This window comes from Parasteatoda tepidariorum, chromosome 2, assembly GCF_043381705.1.
Source record: "Parasteatoda tepidariorum isolate YZ-2023 chromosome 2, CAS_Ptep_4.0, whole genome shotgun sequence".
Classification (NCBI taxonomy): domain Eukaryota; kingdom Metazoa; phylum Arthropoda; class Arachnida; order Araneae; family Theridiidae; genus Parasteatoda; species Parasteatoda tepidariorum.
This window is the reverse complement of record NC_092205.1, coordinates 77,585,368-77,608,110: the sequence shown is the minus strand read 5'-3', so window position 1 is coordinate 77,608,110 and position 22,743 is coordinate 77,585,368. Positions and strand designations below refer to the sequence as shown.

General features: G+C 27.6%; 1 protein-coding gene across 4 annotated transcripts in view; it reads left to right on the top strand.

Annotated features, from left to right (window-relative positions):
• Window positions 1-20,475, top strand: part of LOC107446375 (carboxypeptidase D) — a 79,117-nt gene extending 58,642 nt beyond the window's left edge. For 2 of the 4 annotated variants that reach the window (XM_016061002.4, XM_043054974.2), the window contains exons 6-10: window positions 1,221-1,394; window positions 2,899-3,051; window positions 3,578-3,720; window positions 5,333-5,530; window positions 19,097-20,475. In XM_016061002.4, coding sequence (XP_015916488.1) covers window positions 1,221-1,394; window positions 2,899-3,051; window positions 3,578-3,720; window positions 5,333-5,530; window positions 19,097-19,228 — 800 coding nt within the window. In that variant the 3' untranslated portion in view covers window positions 19,229-20,475. Of the gene's footprint in view, window positions 1-1,220; window positions 1,395-2,898; window positions 3,052-3,577; window positions 3,721-5,332; window positions 5,531-8,241; window positions 9,774-16,839; window positions 16,962-19,096 lie in introns of those variants that run through there. The other 2 variants (XR_001584376.4, XM_071177780.1) reach the window with 2 other exon arrangements.
• Window positions 20,476-22,743: the final 2,268 nt, after the last annotated feature.

The following is a 22,743-nucleotide window of genomic DNA, read 5'->3' as shown; positions in this document are numbered from 1 at the left end:
AATTGTTTCTTCTCTCTTGAAAAAATATATTCCGATTCCGAAATCAAAGCAGAAACTATTTATGCAAATTACAAACTTACTAGTTTCATGGCTAAAGCATATTTTAATTTACATTTCATATTATTAAAAATAGGACACCTCAAATAGCTTTAATTCCAGAATTTCATGATAACTAAATGAAGTAATTACTAACTACTTTTCCCCATTTTACCATCATTTTTTTTTCTTTTTCTATTTCTTACGAACATTTATTATGCGCCAACCACTTATATTGTGAGACAAAAGTAACGACAATTTCATACACTAAAATAAGTCTTTAATTAAAAAAACAACAAAATTTTTTTTGTATGAAGTTTGGTGAGGAAATTTTCCTACTTTTTGAAGCATTTCAAAATTTCCCTGAATGTTTCCTTGAATGACATTTGTTTCGTAATTTTCTTCATTAAAAAAAAGCTGCTTCCAGTTTCCTTTTTTTATTTCTTTCCTTAAACATTTTACAAATTCAACTTTTGTTCTTATTGACAACGTATTTCAAAACTAAGAACTCAAATTCTGAGGAACAACTTTAAAATTTTGATTAAAATATGATTCACGGTGTTCTTTAAGTATTGCCCTTGTTTTAAATTACAAGAATTTAAGTCAAAAGCCAATTCCCCAATTATGTCACAGTGTTTTCTAAATAATATCATAAATAGTTTAATCCAAAAGTAGAAATACTGAATTTTTTAGGTTGCAAGGAAATTATAGCTAATTAAAATTGAGCTTTATGGTTTGTTTTAACTTCTTAATAATAATCACGACCTTGCATTTTTTTTACATTACACAACTGAAATAGAAATGAATGAGACCATTTCATAATTTTTCAACAAATAAAAAGATTTTTACGATATAAATTTTACCTTGGCATTGTTTAATTAGATTTTATAAAGTTTCATCAGCTATGGTGATCTTAACCCTTTTAAGAACAGTGCTACTTTTTCTAATAAAAAGACAAATTACGACTTTATTAGATCAAACAAGGTTAAAATAACAATGTTCTATAAAAAATATATATAATTAACAATTTGGTGGTTATGGGGGTAGGAACATGTGTCTCACCCGGTATTTTAGACGGGTCATATATATGTTCTCGTCTGCGGTACATATATGCCCTGATGGGGCCAAAAGAGCAAATGATTATAAGCATAATAGTCAATACATATCTTTTCTTAATTTTGCAGATTTCCGTAGAATGTATAGTGCTTCCGTCACTCCTGATGACAATGTGTTCAGACACTTGGCTGAGTCTTACTCCTTCAATCACAAGAACATGTATTTAGGTGTTACATGTAGGGACGGGAATCCTCCCTTCCCTAATGGAACAACAAACGGCGCTGCCTGGTATGCCCTACAAGGTACACTATTTCTTCTTCTCGTAGTGCTTGTATTATTCTGTGGATAAATGCAAGGACAAGCAATGTCAAATTATTTCAAACTCAGTTTGAAATTTGTTGTTATTTTAGGAAACTAGAACAGAACAACAGATGGTGTTGAATGGTATGCCTTACAAGCCATGTTCTGTTTTTAGCATTTTTTTGTTTTCAGTATTTGTATTATTCTGTGGATAAATGCCGGAGAAAATAATGCCAAATTGTTTCAAACCCATGCCAATTCGCAGCCATGTCGATTTTGACATTTTTAGAAGAAATAATATTTTGTACTTATAACCATGACATTTTTCTGTTCCTTTCTATAAAGTTTGTCATTGGTTGTCCTTGCTGATAAAAATTGCTTTCCTTTTAACCGGTTGTAAAACCTCCTCTGATGATCATTCAGGTTGATTGTTCTTGACATATTTTCGTATAGTATGCATTTTAGTAAGTTCTTTTTCATCTACAAAAATGGGTCTTTGTTTCAGAAACAAATTTAATAAAATTCTTATGAATACTACTTCATTTTTCACATATTATCTCAAAATTCTTTTATATGAACTTTGCAGGGTTTGATATGCACTGCTTCATGTTTATAAAATTTAATTTTGCTGATGTTTTATAATTGATTAATTGCATTCGATTAATAAAATTTATTACAGGCTTTGCTGTGCATTGAGTAGTGCTTAAATAAAAATTGCAAATTGAACTTTGCATCACAAAGTAATTTTTTTTGAATATCTGAACTCTTTATTGATAGAAGCCTAGAAGCCTCCAGCTCCTATTAAAAAACTAGAAAAAAATAAGGAAAAGTAATAGAGATGAACTGCACTAAAAGACAGTTTAAGTGAAACCATTTGTTGTTTTTAAGAAGAATTACAAATGTTTTAATTCTTCAATGTCTTAAGTGATTTAACCTGTATAACAAAGGAAAGAAGAGATAGTATTTTGGCAAACCACACGCTGAAGGAGCATATGGTAAGTAAGAGGCAAACGAGAGGCAGATTCATATATTTTTGCATTAGCATGTGCACAACTCCTCTACTCATCCTAATGCAAAAGTGCATGAATTCGTCACTTTTATGCCTTTTTCTTACCGCTTGCTTACTCAATGTGTGGTCTGTCTTAGACTTTTTTTGTATAACTTGTTATAATTCGAAACTTATTAATTTCTATTTAAACTTTAGAATTTTTTTACGATGCTTACTCCTAGTTATAATTTCTAATCAAAACACTGTACTGTTATGGTGATGCAAAATAATTTTGCATGCAATGCAAGTTTTATGCACTTTATGTGCAATGTAATTTCCTTTATATCTCCATGATCATCTGTAAGCGTCTATTTTGAAAAGTGTCATAATTTCTCATGCAGAGTTGCATCCAAATTTCAAACTGATCATTTGATCCAGCTTATGCATGTGTATCGTTATAGGTTTTCTATATTTAACACTAAATAAATGTCTAATTTGTCTTTTTTTATGAACTTTAGGAGGTATGCAAGATTTTAATTATGTTTGGGCTGGTTGCATGGAAATTACTCTTGAAATATCTTGCTGCAAATATCCGAAAGCTTACACTCTACCTCAGTTTTGGAATGATAACAAAGCTGCCATTCTGCAATACCTCAAGGAGGCACACCAAGGTAAACATACTACTCTTCAATTTAGATTTTTACTACTTTATTACAAAATTTAAAAAAAGTCAAGTGTATTACACATTTTTAAAACATTTTTAGATGTTACATAGTGTGTTTAACATAGTTTAAATGTGTATAAAGAAATCTTTTATTTAAAATAATTGAGAAAAAAAATTGTTGTTGCTTTTAAATGTGTTTCATGTTACAGAATTATCACAGATAATAGCAAAAATTTTGTTTAACAAAAATTTGAAGATAAATCAATTGAAAGAATTTATTTCTTCCATTACTAAACAAAATGTTAAAAAGTAGAAAAATTAATTTTTTTTCCCTAGACGATACTGATTTTTTTAAGGAATTATTTATTTGGCTATTCTTCTATGGTACTAATGACGTGCGTACTAGAATGTATAACCTTTTCAGAAGAGAGCCACAAAAAGAAAGTTTAGTTTTTATGGGTTAGAGTTAGCTTAGAGTCACACTGATTCTGATGTGTCATCTTAGTAATTGATCATTTTTTCTCTTGATTTAGGTGTTTGGGGACAAGTAATTGATCCTTCCAAAAGTCCTGTTTCCAACGCAACAATTAGAATCAAAGGGAAAGAATTTGGCTCCAGAACTACAGCTAGAGGAGAATATTGGAGAATACTACTGCCAGGCTCATATATTTTACAAGTAATATTTTTCGTCAAATCATATTTTCCATCAGGGATAAATCTGTTTTATGTTAACACAGGTTCCTTGAAACTAAGAGGCAAATGATCTTTCTTTCCTTTTTCTATTTTTAATTTATAATAATGCTTAATAAACTTGTCTTGATTGCATTATGCTGTTTACATCTGGTGTAGTTGGTTCTTGTGCCATTAAACTCTGCATTCAAGGTCAGATCATATAATTCTTTATTTTATGTACTAGCTTTTAATAATTTTTTTAAAAAATGTAAAAAAAAAGTTAAAAAAATAGTGATGATAAGTAAGTATTTACTCACTTTCATCACTATTTTTTCCCATCACTATTTTTTTCATCACATCGCAGTAAATGAAGTAAATAATTAAACCAAAAGAATACATTTCGTATTGCAGAAAAGATAATTCTTATATATACTTTTACATCTTGCATATACTTATACATACATTTTATATACACTTTTACATAAAAGTATATATATATACTTTTACATCTTTGCATAATTTTTAATTGTACTTTTACATTTCGTTGAAGTTATTTTATTTGTTAAAAGTTTAAATAATATATAAGTAAATTGACTGCATTAATAAAAAATAACTGGTATTATAGTGAACATATCATTAAGTGTTATTTTTTTTAAATGCTTTCTAACATTTATTTTACTTAATGAGATTTGAAATAATTATATTGGGTGTGATGTACCATGTTGTAATTTCAAATAGTTTGTGGTATAATTTTTGCATTATTTTTTACTATCTGAACACTAACCATTTTATTAAAGTATCTTTCTTATGAGTAAAAATATTAAGTTTAAGAAACTAATTTTTTATATTACTCAATTTAATAAAATGTATTAAATGATCTATGGTAAGAATACTGAACCATAATGGTAAATAAAGCAATAACTAGTACTTATATGAAATGATAGGTTTATAATAAAACTATCATTCAATGTACTAATTTTTGTTTTAGATCATACAGAATAATTATGAACAATAACATACAACTGTTTAATTCTTCTTGTTTTTATCTAAATAGTAAAGTTCAGGACTTAGCTTTTATTTTCAGATGGTATAATATGTTATTTATATTATTTTAACGTATTCTATAACAATAATATTCTAACTTTTGCCCATAAGTTTGCAAATATTGTATACAAAAAGTTTTCCCAAATATTTAAAAAGAAAGTAAAAGTGCTTTAAAAAATACAAAGTTAAAATCAAAATCCAATGTAATTTCAAAATCTCTGGAAATTTTTTTTTTTTAACATATTTTATTTGAACAGCCTTTTTAGAGAAAAAAAATTAATGAATGCTTCTTTCATCGTAGTTTTCAATTTATGCTTTTATTTCATCTGTTATAAAAATATGACAAAAAATTTTAACAATAAATAATTAAATAAGGTTAATTAAAATACGTTATCTTTTGGATATGGAATCAGATTTTTTTGTCTTTTGGGCCCATCATGCTAGCACACGTTATTCTATGATATATTTGTACAGTATCAGCTGTAAGGAAAAGTTTGATATAACTGTTGTGCACAGAAATGTGACATAATTGTACTATATTTTAAAAATGATGCATTATTTTAATATTTCAGGTGGAAGCTCGAGGATATGAACCCACTGAAATCCCAATTGAGGTTACAAAAGGAGTTATAATACAAAACATAACAGTGTATCCATTGGCCACCAATGAAGCCAGATCTGAGCTAAATACAAGAAGCGGTCTCTTCCCCAGTACCTCTCCTGTATTTAACTCTGGGTCATCTTTAAAAGCCACCTGGCCTACATTTACGGTAAATTCAAATTTAGAAACCACAAAACCTTTCGAAACTTTTGGTGATGGTTTTGAGTTTATTATGGGTGATAATATAACAACTAATTCTTCGAATGAAAATTTAGAAAATGCTGAGACAACTCAGGAGATAAGTAATTTAACGACATTAGATCCTAATTTTATTGACTCGTCGCATGATAGGTCAACATCAAGATTTGTTCGTGCTGTTCCATATTATGCTGTTTTAGGTAACATTTGGGCAGTACTTTTACACAGACAAACATTCAGATAGGCAGAGTTCTTGTTAAAAATGATTATTTTTTAATATTTAATGATTTCCTACTTAATTTTTGACAAATTTTTCTAATCAAGTTATTGCTGTTATATAGTTCATATTTGTAAATAGTTGTATTTTAAAGTGTAAAGTGTGTTTGCAAAGAGTTTGGTTGATTTCGTTTCAACTACTTGCAGGTGCAAAAGCGTGCTTATGTAATATTCTCCTGAATTTACATTTTATTAGACATTTTATTAGAAAAAAATGTTTTAATATTTTTCATACTAGTTATCTTTTTTCAATTTTATTAATATTGAGAGGAAATTCTATAATATTGTTTGATAAAAAGTCAAGGTTCATTCAATGAGTTTCTGAATTAAAAAATCTTTTCAGCTTTTAATATGAAAACATTAGTATCTCAATTGTATGAAGTGTTTTTTTTTATGTTCCTTTTTCTCTTTTATGTCGACTTTTGAGACATTTTTCAAGATTCTAGTCACAACTGTAGAACTATAAATTAAGATGTAAATAAATTGTTTTACTTTTATTTAAGACAAAATTTAACAAGAGTGAAAATATTTAATAAAATAATATATTGAAATACATAATCTATAAATCAAATGAAATTAAAGATATAAAGTAAATTTTTGTAAATTGGTGTGATTATAAATATGACATAAAATAAATTATGTACTATACTTTCAGGAAATTATTTTGATAGATGTAATATATTGACTTCAAAATATTTATTTTTTTATTGAGTACATTAGTTTATCAAATGTGTAACTAATGTTTTATTAAATATCTATTTTCCTTATATAGTATTGTATGATAGGAGACTATTAAAGAGTAAAATGCATAAAATAAAAATCTAAATGAGATGTTTTTATATTTCTTACTGGTCAGAGCAGAATGGAAAGACTCTGTAATCAAAATTTCCTGAATTCATCATAACAATAATTTAATGAGCAAATAAAACTAATTCATAAGTTTGAATGCATTTAAAATTAATTATAGTGGGCTCTTAAAATTTACGTTATCCAAACAGAAGGTTTGTCAACAAATCAAGTTAAAAAAAGGGGAGATATCATTTTGCTTTTAAAAAGAAAATTCCATTTGCGGAATTTCTTGCCCAAAAAATCTTTGTTCTTTTTCTAACTGAAGTTATTGGCTGAGTTTTGCACCACGGACTTTTTGGAGATAGCTCCTAATTCACTCAACTTTTAAAAAGGGAACCCTAATAGAAAGCTGATTTTTCAAATGATCTAGTTCAAAGTTTCTTTTCACCTGATGAAATTGTTCTTTACTTAATAATAATTCTTTCCTATATTTTAAATAATTCAGTCAGAAAAAAAGGTCGCTTTTCAAAACATTTTAATTCAACACAAAAAGAGAAGGATGAAATATCTCTACTCTTAAGATTAAAATCAAATAAACTTTTTTGGTTGTTTTCAAACTGCCGCGTCAGAGCAGCTTGGAGTGAGCTCCAAAAATTCCAAGTTAGGTAACTCACCAATTATTTTTATTCAAATCTGACGAATTTTAGTAAAAAAAAATTATATAATATCCTTAGATAAATGCATACATGTATACATATTCTATTACATTCATTATTCTATAACTAAGTGATTTTAAAACATGTTAAGTTGGGACTCATTTAGAATCACATATCATTTCATTGAATATTATAGTTAAAAAAGCACTTGTTCAGTCTATTGTAATATTAAATATACTAATTGAAACTGATGATTTAATGCATTGCTCTTTGTGTGTGAAATTTCAAACTAAGATAATGAGAATGATTTAAGAGTTCAAATTATGCTGCTGAATGAAATATGAATGAAATATCTGAGAAATTCTCAACAATAAATATGAATCACATTGAAATATAACACATTTTGCTTTTTTTCAACTGAAACTCAGTTGCTAAGGAATTTTTATCCATTTGATTTAATTCATCAGATATTGTTTCTGACACTAACAATAAAAAAAAATGACACGAAGTTCAATAGAAAATTTTGATAGCAAGCATTTTTTTAGAATTTGAGGTGCTGAATTAATATATTTGAATAGTTTCATAGTAAATTTAATATGAATCTCCTCGAATAGTTTAAAATTTATTTCCAGAAAAAATAATAAATTAATAAATAAATAAATTTATTAATAATTAAATATTGCAACAATTATAATGCTCAAATAGTGTAGGAGATAAGTAAGCTTTTCCCTAGCGTAAGTTCCACAATAAGAATAAAATTTGAACAGACTTAAGTGCTTTCTGAGTTAAATTCTTTTGCATTTAAAATTAATTTTATTTAAATTTTTATTCATAGGAAGGAAAAATTTAACTCACTATATATCATATACTTTAGACAATACAATACATTCTCTTTATTTACTAACTGTATGGATCTTTCCTGAAGTTCAATATTTTTCAAATTAATAAACTATTTTTTCAGAAGAAAAAACAAAATTGGACAATATTTCGTGAACACTTGCACTGAAAAATACTGAGAAATGAATGAAAAGAAAGGAAAACAAAATTTGAATCTGGGGCTTCCTCATATCTTACATTCATTAACATTTTTCACTGGAACTTTGTAGCAATTTGTCTCTCCTTTTTCTTAATTCAAGAAAAAATATTTTTGATAGCTAATTTGAGTGACTGATAGCTATTAATGACTGATTATTAACTATTTGAATAACGTGAGTTTGATTAAACGATTTGAGTGACTACAAAATCAAATATTTTGCAACATATTTAAATTCAATTTTTTTTTAAAGTTTTTTATTTGATATTGAGGTTTCATGCAACACTTGGAGTCGTATTTGCAAGCTCAAACAGAGAAATTTACATTTTAAACTTGAAACTTCCCGCCAGTTAATTTGAAGAAGCTTCTCTAAAATATGAAATTTCTTTAAATTTTTTTTCTTATCCACCTATATTGAATGCAGAGTAATAATTTTTCACCCACAATGAAAATATCCGGAATAAATTGTCAAGCATATAACTTTTATTGAGAAAAAAAATTTCGAAAATAAATTTCATAAATAAATAAATTCACGAAATAAATTCACGAAAATAAATTTCTAAAAAAAAAGTGATTTTTTAATAAAGCTGCTTAAAATGGATCACCGATAAATAATGTTAAGCACTCTTATTTAGCTTGCCAAATAAAATTGAACTAAATAGATGCATTTTTATGTCGCACTACAAGAAGTTGGCGTTATGTTTAATGCAAAAATGTGATTTGATAGTGAATTTTTCTATAATCAATACAAAGTAGATTGAATTTTTTCTCGTATGGTTACATGCAAATAATGAGTATGACTGATGACTAACAAGAATTTATCTACAGAGAGGTTTCTTCGATGAACTTAGATGATTGCAAGATTCTTTAGGTTTTAAAGGATATATTGATATTTCCAGTTTAAGTGGGCATAAAACCAAATTCAATATTTAATTAAAACAAATACGTTAAAAATTTATCGATAACCGATTAAAAGATTCGGTTCCTGTTGACTAATATAGCAATTGAATCACTTTTGCACACAATCATGCATTATAGAATTTAAAAAAGTTCTCGGTATTTTTAACATCAGAAATAAATGCAATTTACTTAAGTATGAAAATGCATAAAATATTTCTAACTTTGAGGTTGTAAACTGCACAAATTGCTAAACAGCACCTTTTAATTGTATATCCTTTGTATTGAAAAGCACCCAACACAAAGAAACATTTATCAAAAATAAAGCCCCACACTTTATATTTTGTTATTTGTACAAGTGTTTTATTTCTGCACCTTTCTCAATGTTTGTGTTTTGTTTAATGTTTGCCAAATTCTTTGTTATGTATTTTTATGTTTCATTACAGCATTTTGTATTTCATGTTAATATTAAAAATGTTTGCATGTGTGCATGTTTAACTGACCTTTTGTATGCACTAACAATTTTGTATTTCTCACTAATAAATTTCACTAATGTTTCTTTTCCCTTTGCATGTTTTGTACTTATATTTTAATTTTATCTCTGTTTCACTAACATTTAACGTGACTTCGTGCTAAATTTCATTAACGCTACATCAGTTAAGTTAGCTTCTCATATTCATTTTTAACCCAGTTGTAACCTTATCAATTCTTTAACATTTACAGTTTGTCTTGTAACGTTTTTAAAACAATTATTTAATATTAAGACACTAGCGAACCTAAATTAGGTTTATTTTCATATATATTTCATAGAAAATATTTTTATTTATTTAGGTATTTGTTTTTTTATACCTAAAAAGGAAATTGTTAAATTTTTCGGCAGTGATATAAGTTTATTGCCAAAGTACTGTGACCCACGTTTTTAGTTTGGGTAGTGACAGAAATTGGTCATTTTATTTATTTTGGAACGATGCCATAAATCTGATCATGAACTTATAATTATAGAGCTATTGCTAGAAGTGAATATACATATTGTCTTTCCTAATAATTACCATAAATGAAATTAAAAATAAGTAACAGAGAAAACAATACTTTTATTTTAAAATGAAATTTCATCCCAAAATTCTGACGATAGTTCATATTTTTTGTTAAGACACAGTAATCAAAGTAATTTTGAAATTTTTATAGTTAATAAAATGAGAGTAAAAGTGCATTTTTTAATTTTTACCTACAAAGAGAAGTGCTTATAGAATGTGGCTTTAGAAAAATTTCCTTTAGAATTTAGAGTGTGGAATTATCTCCTCCTGTATAACTTTTGACCAGGAAGCAAGAGTAAAAAAAAAAATTGAGCTTGCAGCTTTAGCTCTTCAATTTCAAGTCTTCTCCTTAAGGGATTGCTCCACTTCTTTTACATCAGTCGAATGCATGTTTTTATGTTTCAGAGCAAATAGGCTGAATTTATTTTAGATTTTAAATTTTGAAACAAAAATAAAATATCACTTTTTTTAATAATAAAAGGCTTTTAAAAGCATTTCGAACACATCCTGTGTTGTTGTTTTTTTTATTTATTTTTGATTGCATTCAGGAAAATTCTTTTTTTTGCAAATAGTTTGATAAGTTTTTTCATGGTGGTTGTTACAAATTTCACTCAATTTAAATTAGAAAATATTTCAAGTTTGGAAGTATCGGAAGATGGCCTTTAACTCCAAAAAATAGTGTAGAAAATATCCGGTAAATGTATACCTTAATGCTGCTTAACCTAAAAATATATCAGTGTCAGAAGTACTGGACAAAGGCCCTATTACTTTAATAAAGCGACAATGTAAGAAATAAGTGCATAAGGACATACAGATATTTAAAATGCTGATGTGCATTCCATACTTTTTTTTTACCTGCAATAAAAGGAAATAAGCAATCTTCTTCTTTAGGGAGAGAGATTGGAATTAAAAAGCCAAAGAGTCCAGCACGCTCAACTTTTTTTTTAAATAATCATGTGGTTGGGAACTTATCTCGCTGTGGAACCCTACTCAGAAAATTAGCTTTTTTCCCCTCACATTTTTCAATAATATAATTGCGTGTGTGTTGGATTTTCACTGATTTATCGCAGAAGGGCAACATATTAAACTATTAAAACCTGAGTGACATACCAAGCAAAATTAACCAGCACAGCAAAATTTTATAAATATAAATAAAAATTCCAGCAAGTCCCAGAAAAAATGTTGTTTAGATTCATTACATAAATAAGTTTCTATGTTTTTAATCATTAATAAAGCCTTGTAATCTTGCAAATACTTCTTTGCAAATCTGAAGCATTTCCCAAAATATTTCGAATGCCATTAAAAATGCCGAAATACTATACGTATTTACAAGAAAGCAAATCAATCTATTCGAGAAAAAAAGATTTAACGTTATTATATGAAACTTTTACTCTTCTTCAAGGATTCGTGCCACAGTTTCTAATGCTATCATTACCGATGCACAGGCTCAGACATAGCGTCCAACGCGGACGAAACTCTCACACCAGAATCTTCATTCAGTGATTCTTTTAATTTTATAAAACAAATTCCTATTCCCCAATTTTGAATTCTCAGTCTAAACTTTGTCTGAAAACTATATTTATTTCAGAAATTTTCTAAAAATACAAGAACTTGAAATGAAAACAAAGTTTTCGACGAAATTTTCAATGATTAGTATTAAGATTTCTAAATCATAAATCTCATTAGACCACCTTGCTATCAAAATGGAACGCTTCAAAGAAAACATTCTAGATATATATTTATTGCTCATGCGTCTAAAATTAGCCATTCCGTCTTGTTTTTCAGAAGAACTTGTTCATAAAATAAAACAAATTTTATGATTGGGATTATTATTATGAATGAATCTGGCGTTAAAGGAATTATTCCCCCATTGTTTCACATTACCCAGTCAAAGGGACTAATATTTAATTATATTTAATTTCCTATCATCAACTTTATAATAGGTGGATTGCCATTTGTTTTAACACTTTAATGCATCATGTTAAAGGGCTAAATACCTGCAGATCAAGGGCAATTGTTTTATTTTTTATCTCAACTATTCTGTTTTTGTTACAAATGCATGGAATGAAAAATAATTATAAGCCTATTTTTTATGAATCTTGAGTTATTTTCTCTCAGTTCCTATTGAGACCACTTAGTTTTAAAAAGCGTTTATTTCTTAGAATTCTGAAAACTTTTATTTCCTGAAAACGTACAAAAAAAGTTTAAAAGTACACACTGTGTAAAAATAATCTATCCGGATGTAGGACGCAAATGATTGCAGTACAGAAGTAGTAATGAAATTGACTGTTAAGTGCTAAAAGATTGAAAAAAAATTTATGCAGAGACTAGAAACACGTAAAGTCAGACAAAATCACAAATAAAATTATTGCTCTTTTTTCTCATGAGAGGTTGAATGGTTTTTAAAAATAATATAAATATTGATTAGCATGAAAATGATTTTTTGAAATATCATGGCGCTCTTAAAACGCTCTCTATTAATACATGAACACAAAAATTGTAAAAGGCTATTGGTCAATTTCCATATTAAAATAAATAAAAAATAATTAAAATGAAGAGAGGGAATACTGAAATAGTTGAAATCTAAAGGGAAAACTATAAATTAAAACAATAAATTATTTTTAAAACTTTTGTTAAAATTCGATATGAGTATCTGAAATTTGTGTCTCTTCCGAGAAGAGTTTTAGTTGTCATCTTAAGATTACTGAGGTTGAGGGAACTTAATACATCTTTTGTTTAGATAGAAATATTTATCTTCTATAATTTTTTTTAAATACTGACTCGAATGTGATCAAGTTTAAGTCCTTTGAACTAATAGTTTAGAAGCTTTCAATGATTTAAATAAAAACTTTTATATAAAAAACTTTTGTACAAATTTTGACCAATATCTATTTAGGCATCTGGCATTGTTACTTAGCGAAACAATAGTGTCACGGATTCGATCTTCGCCGGTCAAATGTAAATGGTAAATAGTGACTGGTGCACGTTAAATCTGTCGGGTCACAAAGTCCTCCATGCTCCTAAAACAAACTATACCTCTCGGGGTATAGAATTGGAGATTAGTCGTTCTCTGGTTCAGGTCAAAATGACGATTTGTTGATGAATGAATTTATGTAACAATGAGTCCAGCCTACAAACGGGTTGTGTGGCTGAAGTCTTATCCTTGGCCATTGATGGCTCCATTGAAAAACAAGAAAAGCACCCTCTGCCGTAAAATTCGCTTGGTTTCACCAAGCAAGCTTGCTGATATTGGCAGTGGCATTAGAACATACTGTCTATTTACCCGTTTCTTACACGTAAATAAATAAATATGGAAAAAAATTTAATATACGTATAAAAAAAATACTCACTTGTCTTGAAAGTAACGTTTTAGCTTCGCTCCCATTCGACCTTCTCAGTAAATTTAGGGTGATAACTAAGACTTCTTTTGGGAAGAAGGGGTACTTCATTTTTTTAATTGACCTTTTGGTGGTTAAATATGTGATGTCCCCGTTCATTGATCTCCAGTTTTTCTTTCAATACACCGAAGTTTTATATTTAAAAATACACTATGTTTACTTACTTTTGCTACAAATAATTATTAAAATTAGGTAAACAATATTTTGGAAAATAATTTTCCAACCTAACCATTAAAACAGCTGGGCAATCGGTCTTGGGCATCAGAGCGTAAAAATCATATTAGTCACAAAACTATCATAACTATTTTGACATGCAAAGGTAACACTAATGAAAGCGAATTTACAGAAAGTACATAATGATTTTGATTTCAATTCAGGACGGGAAATCTCACTGAGAAAACTGTAAAGAAAGTGGGACTAATTGCGACATCTCTTAGCAATATTCCGTAATTCAGAAATTATAGCGGGACTTAAAAAGACGTGTAAGTAGCGACGAATTAAATTTCAATGATGCAACTTTTCTCTTCATCGCACGACATGCGACGACGACCATACGGGCACAAAAACGCCGAACGTATGAGATGCGATGCTGACAGAGAAAGGGTTAAACTTTTTTTCCTACTATAGTATAGTTGTTGTTGTTGTTGATTTACGTCGCACTAGAGTTGCGCAATGGGCTATTGGCGACTGTCTGGGAAACATCCCGGAGGATGATCCAGAGACATGCCATCACAATTTCGATCCTCTGCGGAGGGGATGGCACCCCCGCTTCGGTAGCCCGACGACCTGCGCTACTATAGTATACAAATGGCTTTTTATGCCGTTTAAATGGCCGAATCGCGAATCATTCAATCATTTTAATAGTATATAATTTAATAATTTGGTAGTTTAAAACTAGATATTGGTCGGATTATTGTGCAATTAATGAGTTGTAATTTATTTATATAAGTATCCCTATAGCGATGATAGTTGAAGCAAATGCATTGTTTAATAGTGCAGAAGTCAGAAGCAGCTGCAGTGTAACAAACAAAAGATACATTATTTTTCTAATTGTAAACGAATATGAAAAAATTTAAAAATAACCAAAAATATAGCAACACATTTAAAACTAAAAGTATAAAGAAATTACTCTTATAACTTATACTACTCACTCAATTACTGATAAATTATAAGTTTTATATCAAAATATTATAGTTTTATATCATATTTTGAATTAGATAAATAATTCAGTAATTAATTGATAATGGCTTATTGAAATTATTATTAAAATAATAATACTCAAGAGTTTCATATCAAGTAAAAGATGGGAAAAAGATACATATATTCAAAGCATGCACACCAATTGCAAAAATTTCAACGTTTTTACCATATTTTAGGAGCAACAGGTTTTTTTTTCTTTTAATTTTATATATATTGACATGATTTATTTTGCCTTAAGTATTCTGAACTGTGGCTACATTTTTATCGTTTTGGATTAATACTACAGTTCCAATTTTTAGTATTTTAACTTTACAAAATTATTTTGGCGTTTTAGCTTTACAAAACTATTTTAAGCTTAAACTTTGGAGATAAATTCTGAAATACATTTGTTTGAACAGAATTTCAGGCAAACCAAGAAATTTTTGCTATTTTTCTAAACATGCAGCTGGTAGTAGTAGCTAATTATACTTGAATAAATAATATACATCGCTTTTGTTGGTAGTGTGAGCATGATTTTATCGCAGCACTATCTAAATAAACACAATATGCAACAAATCACGAGCACTTTTATTTTTTGAATTTTTTCATTAGTTCAAGCTAAAAATAAGTTCTTATTATTGTAAGACTTTAGGGATTCTCAGTAATATAGGAAAATATTTTATAGTTATTTAAAAACCAAACTATTCGCATAATTTTCAGGCAATTAAGTCTCTATTTTTTTATTAAATATCTACCGATATTTTGAAATAAAGACGAATATAAAACCTACGTCTTTCCTCAAATAGTTGATGATTTTATTCCATGTTTTATAACCGTCGTTGAACAGCTGACTTATTTTTGAGTTCCCTGCTATCAATGTTAAGTTCCGTAGTCTTGCAGTTTTGAACCCAATCCCGAAGACAAGGGAACTCCTGGATCAGTACTCCCAGAGGTATTGATTTGTTATGAGAACTTGGAGGACTTTATGACCCCGACACATTTAACGTGCACCAGTCACCATTAAGTGCACCGGGATTCTTCGGCCGGCTAGATTCGAACTCCCATTCTCACGAACGACTCCCGAGTCACGAGTCCAACTTCACGAGTCCAACTCCCTCCCAACCAGACTATCCCAGCCCTAATAGTTGATGATTGAAAATCATGACATAATTTTTTTAAATATTATTTTACGTTATTTATTTGCTAAAAGAAAATCATGTTTTTTTATGGTAATAGCCGTTTAACATGATTTTAGAACAATGCATGTTCCTCGTGTGTTGGTCTTGTTTTATATAATTTGAATATTGGAGAGGCTCAAAATTCTGATTCAAATATCCAACAATATTGTCTTCGATTTTTAATGTGGTTTTCTGTTTTTTTTTTTTTTTTTTTACAGAATTAATGTTTTTTTAATTATTTCAACTTCACAAACAAATGTAAATAATAAAATTATGTTTCGTAATTAGCTGTTTTAATACCTTGAAATGCTCAACTATCAATCAAAAAAATGCCTTAGTCAAGCAAAACTTTTGCCAGAATTTCACATTATTATTATTAAATTTTAAAAGAAGTATGGTCTTTTCTTAAACACAAAAAATTGTCATATAAATTAATAATATAACACTTCTATTACAACTCTTAACACAATGATATCGGCTTTGCCTAAGCTCTTTTGATCTAGCAAATTTAACTTCTCTTTCTTTTTTTAATCTTTTTTAGGGGGGAGGGAGATATTAGGAGCACTTTTTTTTCTTTGAATTGAACTAGGAAAGCCTAGTAACCAATTTTTTTCTTCTAATTTCAATAAATTTAATACAAAACTTATCTTTAGCTTAATCCAATTTCCATTTAATTATCAAACATTTTTTTAATTTAAAGAAAAGGGAAGAAAAAACAGATATAAAAATCAGTTTTTCAAAACTTACCCATCAAATGCAACGCTGTGAGCTTTCCCATACTGGGAGATTTATATAACGCTTTTAACTTTTCAGTGCATTTATTTCTGTGTATTCTAATAGGTGATGGGTGGTTTCCAGATTTTGGTGTTAATCATAGTCAACAGACTGAGTGAATGGAAGTGTGGAGTGTGAAGTTTAAATGTTTTGTGCTTCTCTTCATCATCATTGTTATTTATTATCAGGTGGGATTTAATTGTCTTTTTGTATTTCCCTTCTGAGGATGCATTCTTGCTGCTGGCTTTTAGATTTTGCATGACAACCTTTTTCTGTCTCATTTGCTTTGAAGCTCAAAATACATGCTATTTATTCTTATGTAGTTTTATATTTCGTTTGAGTTATGACGATTTTGTGAGACTCTAAACTTAAGATCGATACAATCGATATTTATAACATATCTTCAATAAAAATATTTAATCGTTTTAGAATTCTATCAGATTTTCGAACTTGTAGAAGGTAAGTTATTGGTAAATAAATAAACGATGCATTTAAAAAAAAATCGTCTGAAAATATTAACTGCAGAAACCGTAGTTATTAAGAATCAAAAGTAGGATAACTATTCTTGGGTATATAGAAATTATAGAACTTTTTTGTAGGGAAAAGAAAATTTAATTTCCATTCTTATTATTTAAATATTTTTTTTTTAATTTGAAGAAGTAAAAAAATGATAATATCTAGTTTTTTTTTCCATTAATTAAACTAACTGTTTTTAGTAGGTAAGTTGTTTTTATGGTAGTTTACAAAGAAGTAAGTATGATTTATGTGTATATATTTCTAGAATAGAAATTACGCCAACTGGTGATTGAATCGTGATTCGAGAATATTTTTCAACTTTTATTGTTTACTTGATATAGTCAAAGCTTTGAACAGATTTATTACATATTAATGTAAGTGAAACAAAATAGTTTTGTTTAAAACAGATTAATTAAGTTGAAATAATCAACAATCTGTAACAGACGTAATTTTCAGCAAAAAGAGATTAACTATAATTCAAGGGTCATTATTCTTAAGAGATATTTCATAAATACTTTTTTTTTGCCGTAGAAATAATATAATAATGAAATTAATTATATCAAATCATAAATAAGGTATTGTATCCCTGACTCGCGAGTTGTGAAGTTGTAATCTAGTAGTATTCAGCTTTAAATTTTTTTACATATAACTTAGTTTTAATTTTATAAGTAAAGAAAAATACAAAGAAATGAAAAAATTAATAATCTTTAGTTAAGTAAAATTTTACCATGATTGTATTTTGATAATTCCCTCTTTTTTGTAGTTACGACTTTTAAACTATAATAAATCAATTAAAACTATGATAAACTGATTTCATTTAAAGGACTATTCTAACAGCAAAAGAAATAAAAAATATTTTGAGTAGTTAAATTTTTCTACCCGACAATGAAAAGCAAAAGCAAAACTTTGTTTACCCTTTTTGAAAGCACATAGTGAAGGGTTTCGAAAATAAAAATGTAAAATATACTTAGATATTTCTTTTACTCTTGAAAATTTGAGTATATCATTTTAAAGCATTAAGGCACAGTTGAAAAAAAAAATTACCCAAAATCCTGAAGTGGTCTCTAACCCTTTAAGATTATTCGAATTCTGAAATAGTGTAAAAAAATTTATATTCAGATTTTTCATTGACAATATTTTTAAACTATTAAATAATAATACATTAATTTAACTTGAAAATTTATACTACAAGAATATTGACACTCTAAAAGCGTTTACATATAAATGCATAAATATATAAATTCTAATGAGAAAGTTTAAAGTTATTACTGTGAAAGCGATTTCGAAATTCCAAATTTCTTTATAATATCATCCGTCCAAAAATACAATTTTAGTCCTTATTAATTCCGTATTTGTTCTTCACTATAATATATTTGCTTATGTTTTGATAGACAGATAACTTGCTAAAGAAATAGAAAAATGAGATTAAAACTTTATCTTCAGCACGTTCTGTGTAAAAAATTATGTAAATGCTATTTCTAAAACCATTTTTCAAAGGAAGAAAATAAGAGAATTTCATCAAACAATTTGCCTACGAGACTACGATAAGAAATATTTTGCAAGAAATTAAATTCTTGGATGTAATAAAACATATTTCTCTCCAATTCCATATTTCTTTCTATTGGTCTTACATTTAATCTTCCATCGTCTGCTTTATTCTGTTGCATTTTCCTCAATTTAAAGTTTATTGCATGGCAATTTCGGTCTCTATTCTTTCGAAGAGTGAAATTTTTGTAAATAATATTTCGACATATTTATATGTATCTAAATAAATTTTTTTTAAAATAAATGTTTTACCATTTTGCAGAACTTATTGAAGCCCAAGGAAGCTGTGATATTCCCTCAAAGATATGTGTATCACCCTTCATCTTATTATGTTGACCAGAAATCGCCGCTAAATCGTCTGCTTCTCGGCAGCAATTATGATCTTCGTGGTTGAAATGAAGTGAAGTGATTAAACGATATTTCATTTCAAATATCAATGACGACTTAGGTCTGATATAGAATGCACACAAAGATTTTATTTGTTTCTTATGAGCTTCTGTTTATAGATCTCTATGAATGTAATTTTGAAATTGCATCTGAATTTAAAAGACTATTTTGATTTTATGTTTTAATGTACGTTTTGTTAAAATATACTCGTATAATACTTTTTAAACAAAGTTATCCAAAAAAAAAGTTTTTTTTTTTAAAGTATCTTTTAAGCAGCTTAAGTATTAAGTTTTAAATAAAAAAAATTATATTATTGTTTTTATTGTTGCACATAAAGGGTCATTTGAAATATATATTTGCAACAAATTGTTTTTTTTTTATTCATTGAAATGCTTTTAGTAATGTAATTTTTAATAAAAGGACAATTTTTTTAAAATTTATATATATTTTTAAGTCTCGCAGAGACAACAATTATAAATGATTGGATAAGGAAATGTACAGCTCTGAATAAATTCAAATTAAGAACATTTTTTTCTCAAATAACAGTTATAAAGCTAAATAATTACATAGTAACAAATAAAATTCCAAATCTAAATGTTTGTATCACACAAGCACAATTTTTAGTTGTATATTTATTACGCTGTTTTTAACACAATTAATTTTTTATTTATCTCTTATCTTATTGCACGATGTAAATATTTGAAATAAAATAAAAACTCTCAATATAAAGAAATTTTGAAAAAACTTGTCACACAAACAAGAGATTAGTTCAATTTGTTTTCGTATTTCTAGTATTTTTACTTTTTATACCATTTTTATATTATGATAACATTACGAAAGCCAAAATTTATATTACAATGTAAATTATAAATTATTAACGTTAGCAGCTAATCCATTTACACACACATTCGAATTATTTATTCATTTGTAGAATGTTTATTTCTTAAAGTGTAGTAGAAAAAAATCTAGATGTTTATATTGATGGAAATTTTCCTTTTTCAAAATAGATTATTGTTACAGCACCAGTCAACAAAAATGATTTTATCAAGTATCTTTTTAGTAATTGACAGCTAAGGATTTTATATATATAAATTTTGATTAATATTAGTCATGCATTAGTATTGATGCACCTTAATTCTTCGGAAACAAATTATGAATTGAAATGCACGGAGTGTGAAATGTTTTTAAATATTTATTATTTTTAAATTTTTGTTTTTATATGTGTTGTAAAATAAAATAAAAAATTTTGTTGCATTTGTGCATAGATTTTATTTTTTCTTCATTACAGTTCTTTTTAGATTGATATATTCCACCCCAATTTCATTTAAAAATGAAAATCCTTTTACCACATGAGCCAACTAAATTAACAAAGAAATTAAAAAGATTTAAATACTTTTAATTTGAACAAATACTAATGATTGTTTTTTATTCGAATCGCCTTTATCTTTCGAAATTTACGAAAAAAATAAATTAAGGTGACACTCAACTTGAATGGAAAATATAGTTTGCGTCATTCCAAAACTTCTTCTCGAGTAATTATAATGTTATAAGTTACGCAACCTTTTTCCTAAATATTATTTAATATTGTAATCTTAATCTTTCGTAATGTTTGAAACATATCTCTGTTTTTTAATAAGATAAATTTCAGTTCTCATGCAGCATCTCAAATTTTATTCCTTTAAACAAAAGTAAAAGTAAGTAAAAAAAACTATTTTTGGGTAATCTCATTGTATCAAATGACTTACCTGAAACTACTTATTGCAAAGTCTTATTATTTAAATTTTTGAGAAATCAAAATGAAAAAATGTTACAAGTTAGCTTTTCCTGCTTCTCTTAAAAGTTAAAAGTGAGACTTTTATTTTTAACCTTTTCAAAAGGTTTTGTGATGAAAAATGGTATTCTTTATTATGAAAAATTAAGATAAAAGAAAGACTAGAAATAGAAAATTTATATCAAATATTCAATTTTAAAATTTAATTTGGCGAGGGTAGAGTTTCTTAAGCCATTTTTATATGCGATCAAAGCGAAAAAATATTTATAATGATGCATTTGTTATCTTTGTGATACATATCGTGTATATTTAATGTATAAATTTTAATTTTCATAGGTAAATAATTCAATCACAAATGTCTTCTTCAGCAAAAAACAAGTAGAACAGGGCCAAAGTTCATATAAATACTCTTATCTTAAAAATTTCTAGATTACTGGCATTTATAATCTTGAAAAAATTGGTTAAAATTAAAGCTGCATAAAAAAAATTTCTCTTATGTAAAGAGATTAGGAGAGAAAGAAACAAAAAATTTTAAGTTACATAAAAATGAATTTGTGATAATTTGCTTTATAAATAGAGTAATTGAAAAAAAAAGTTTTTTTTTTCATTAAAAAGTTTATTTTTTAAAGGCTTCACTGATAGTTGATCATCATAACCTGGTCTCAAACTCGAAATTTTGAGTGTTTTCAATACGTTTTCAAACATATTTTTCATCAAAGCTCTTCAAGTTTTCTCCTCAAGCCATTCAAAATTTCAATCAACATCTTGTTTTATGAAGCTCCTGAATGGAGACCAAGTCAAGCTTTCATTTCGTGACGTAACTAAGTTTACTGTTTATCAAACTCAAAGCTAAAATGTAAATACTTTCCTCATAAAAAGTCCTCATCTTATATATAAAACGATTTTAAAAAGTGCAAAGGGGTTTTTCCTATCTCAAACACAGAAAAAGCAGTGCTTGTTATGTAATAGATTCGGTTCAAGCTCTTTTCTTGCTTCGGAGATCACCCGACTTATGAAGCGCACATAAACATTCAAACCGAAACTGTTAAGAGACTCCGTTCACGTTATGTATTATTCTCTGAATACCATTCAAAATGTAAGTCAACCTGCCTTTTACTAAAGCTGATCAATTATACATGTCACTCATATTGTTTTTCACTAAGAATCTTCTATTATCTTCTTCATCTTAGTCAAAATTTCACTCAACATGCCTTTTGACTAAGGCTCTTCAACTATCTTGTTTATGTCACTCAACATGATTTTTTTCTGACTAAGTCTTGATTTATTCTCTTTATGCCAAGTGTAAAGGAACTTTACCAGGTGAATAAATCTACAGCTTCGGACCGATTGTGGTTTAGAATTCTATTGTCGTCAAACCATGGGAAGTTAGGGTAGTTTTCTATGTGTAAAGAAAATGCGGATTAGATTCGCGAAAATAAGCGAGTGATTAAGGAGCTTACTCGATTCCTGAATCAGATTCCGTTAAATAAGAGCAGGACAAATAAGAACCGTCCGTCAATTAAAAGCCATACAAATAAGAACTGTCCGTTAATTCAGAACCGTGCGTTATTCGTAGTACGAGTAGTTACTGAGACCACTTTGCAAAAGACATTTAAATAGCTTTTGAAATTAAATAAATGTTAAGTGTTAAAGTTTTCTAGATATATATGTTAAAAGAAAAAAAGACGCAAAATTTTTTATATCAGCATGCTAAAATACAATTTAAAAGTAAAAACAAAATACGTCGTGAT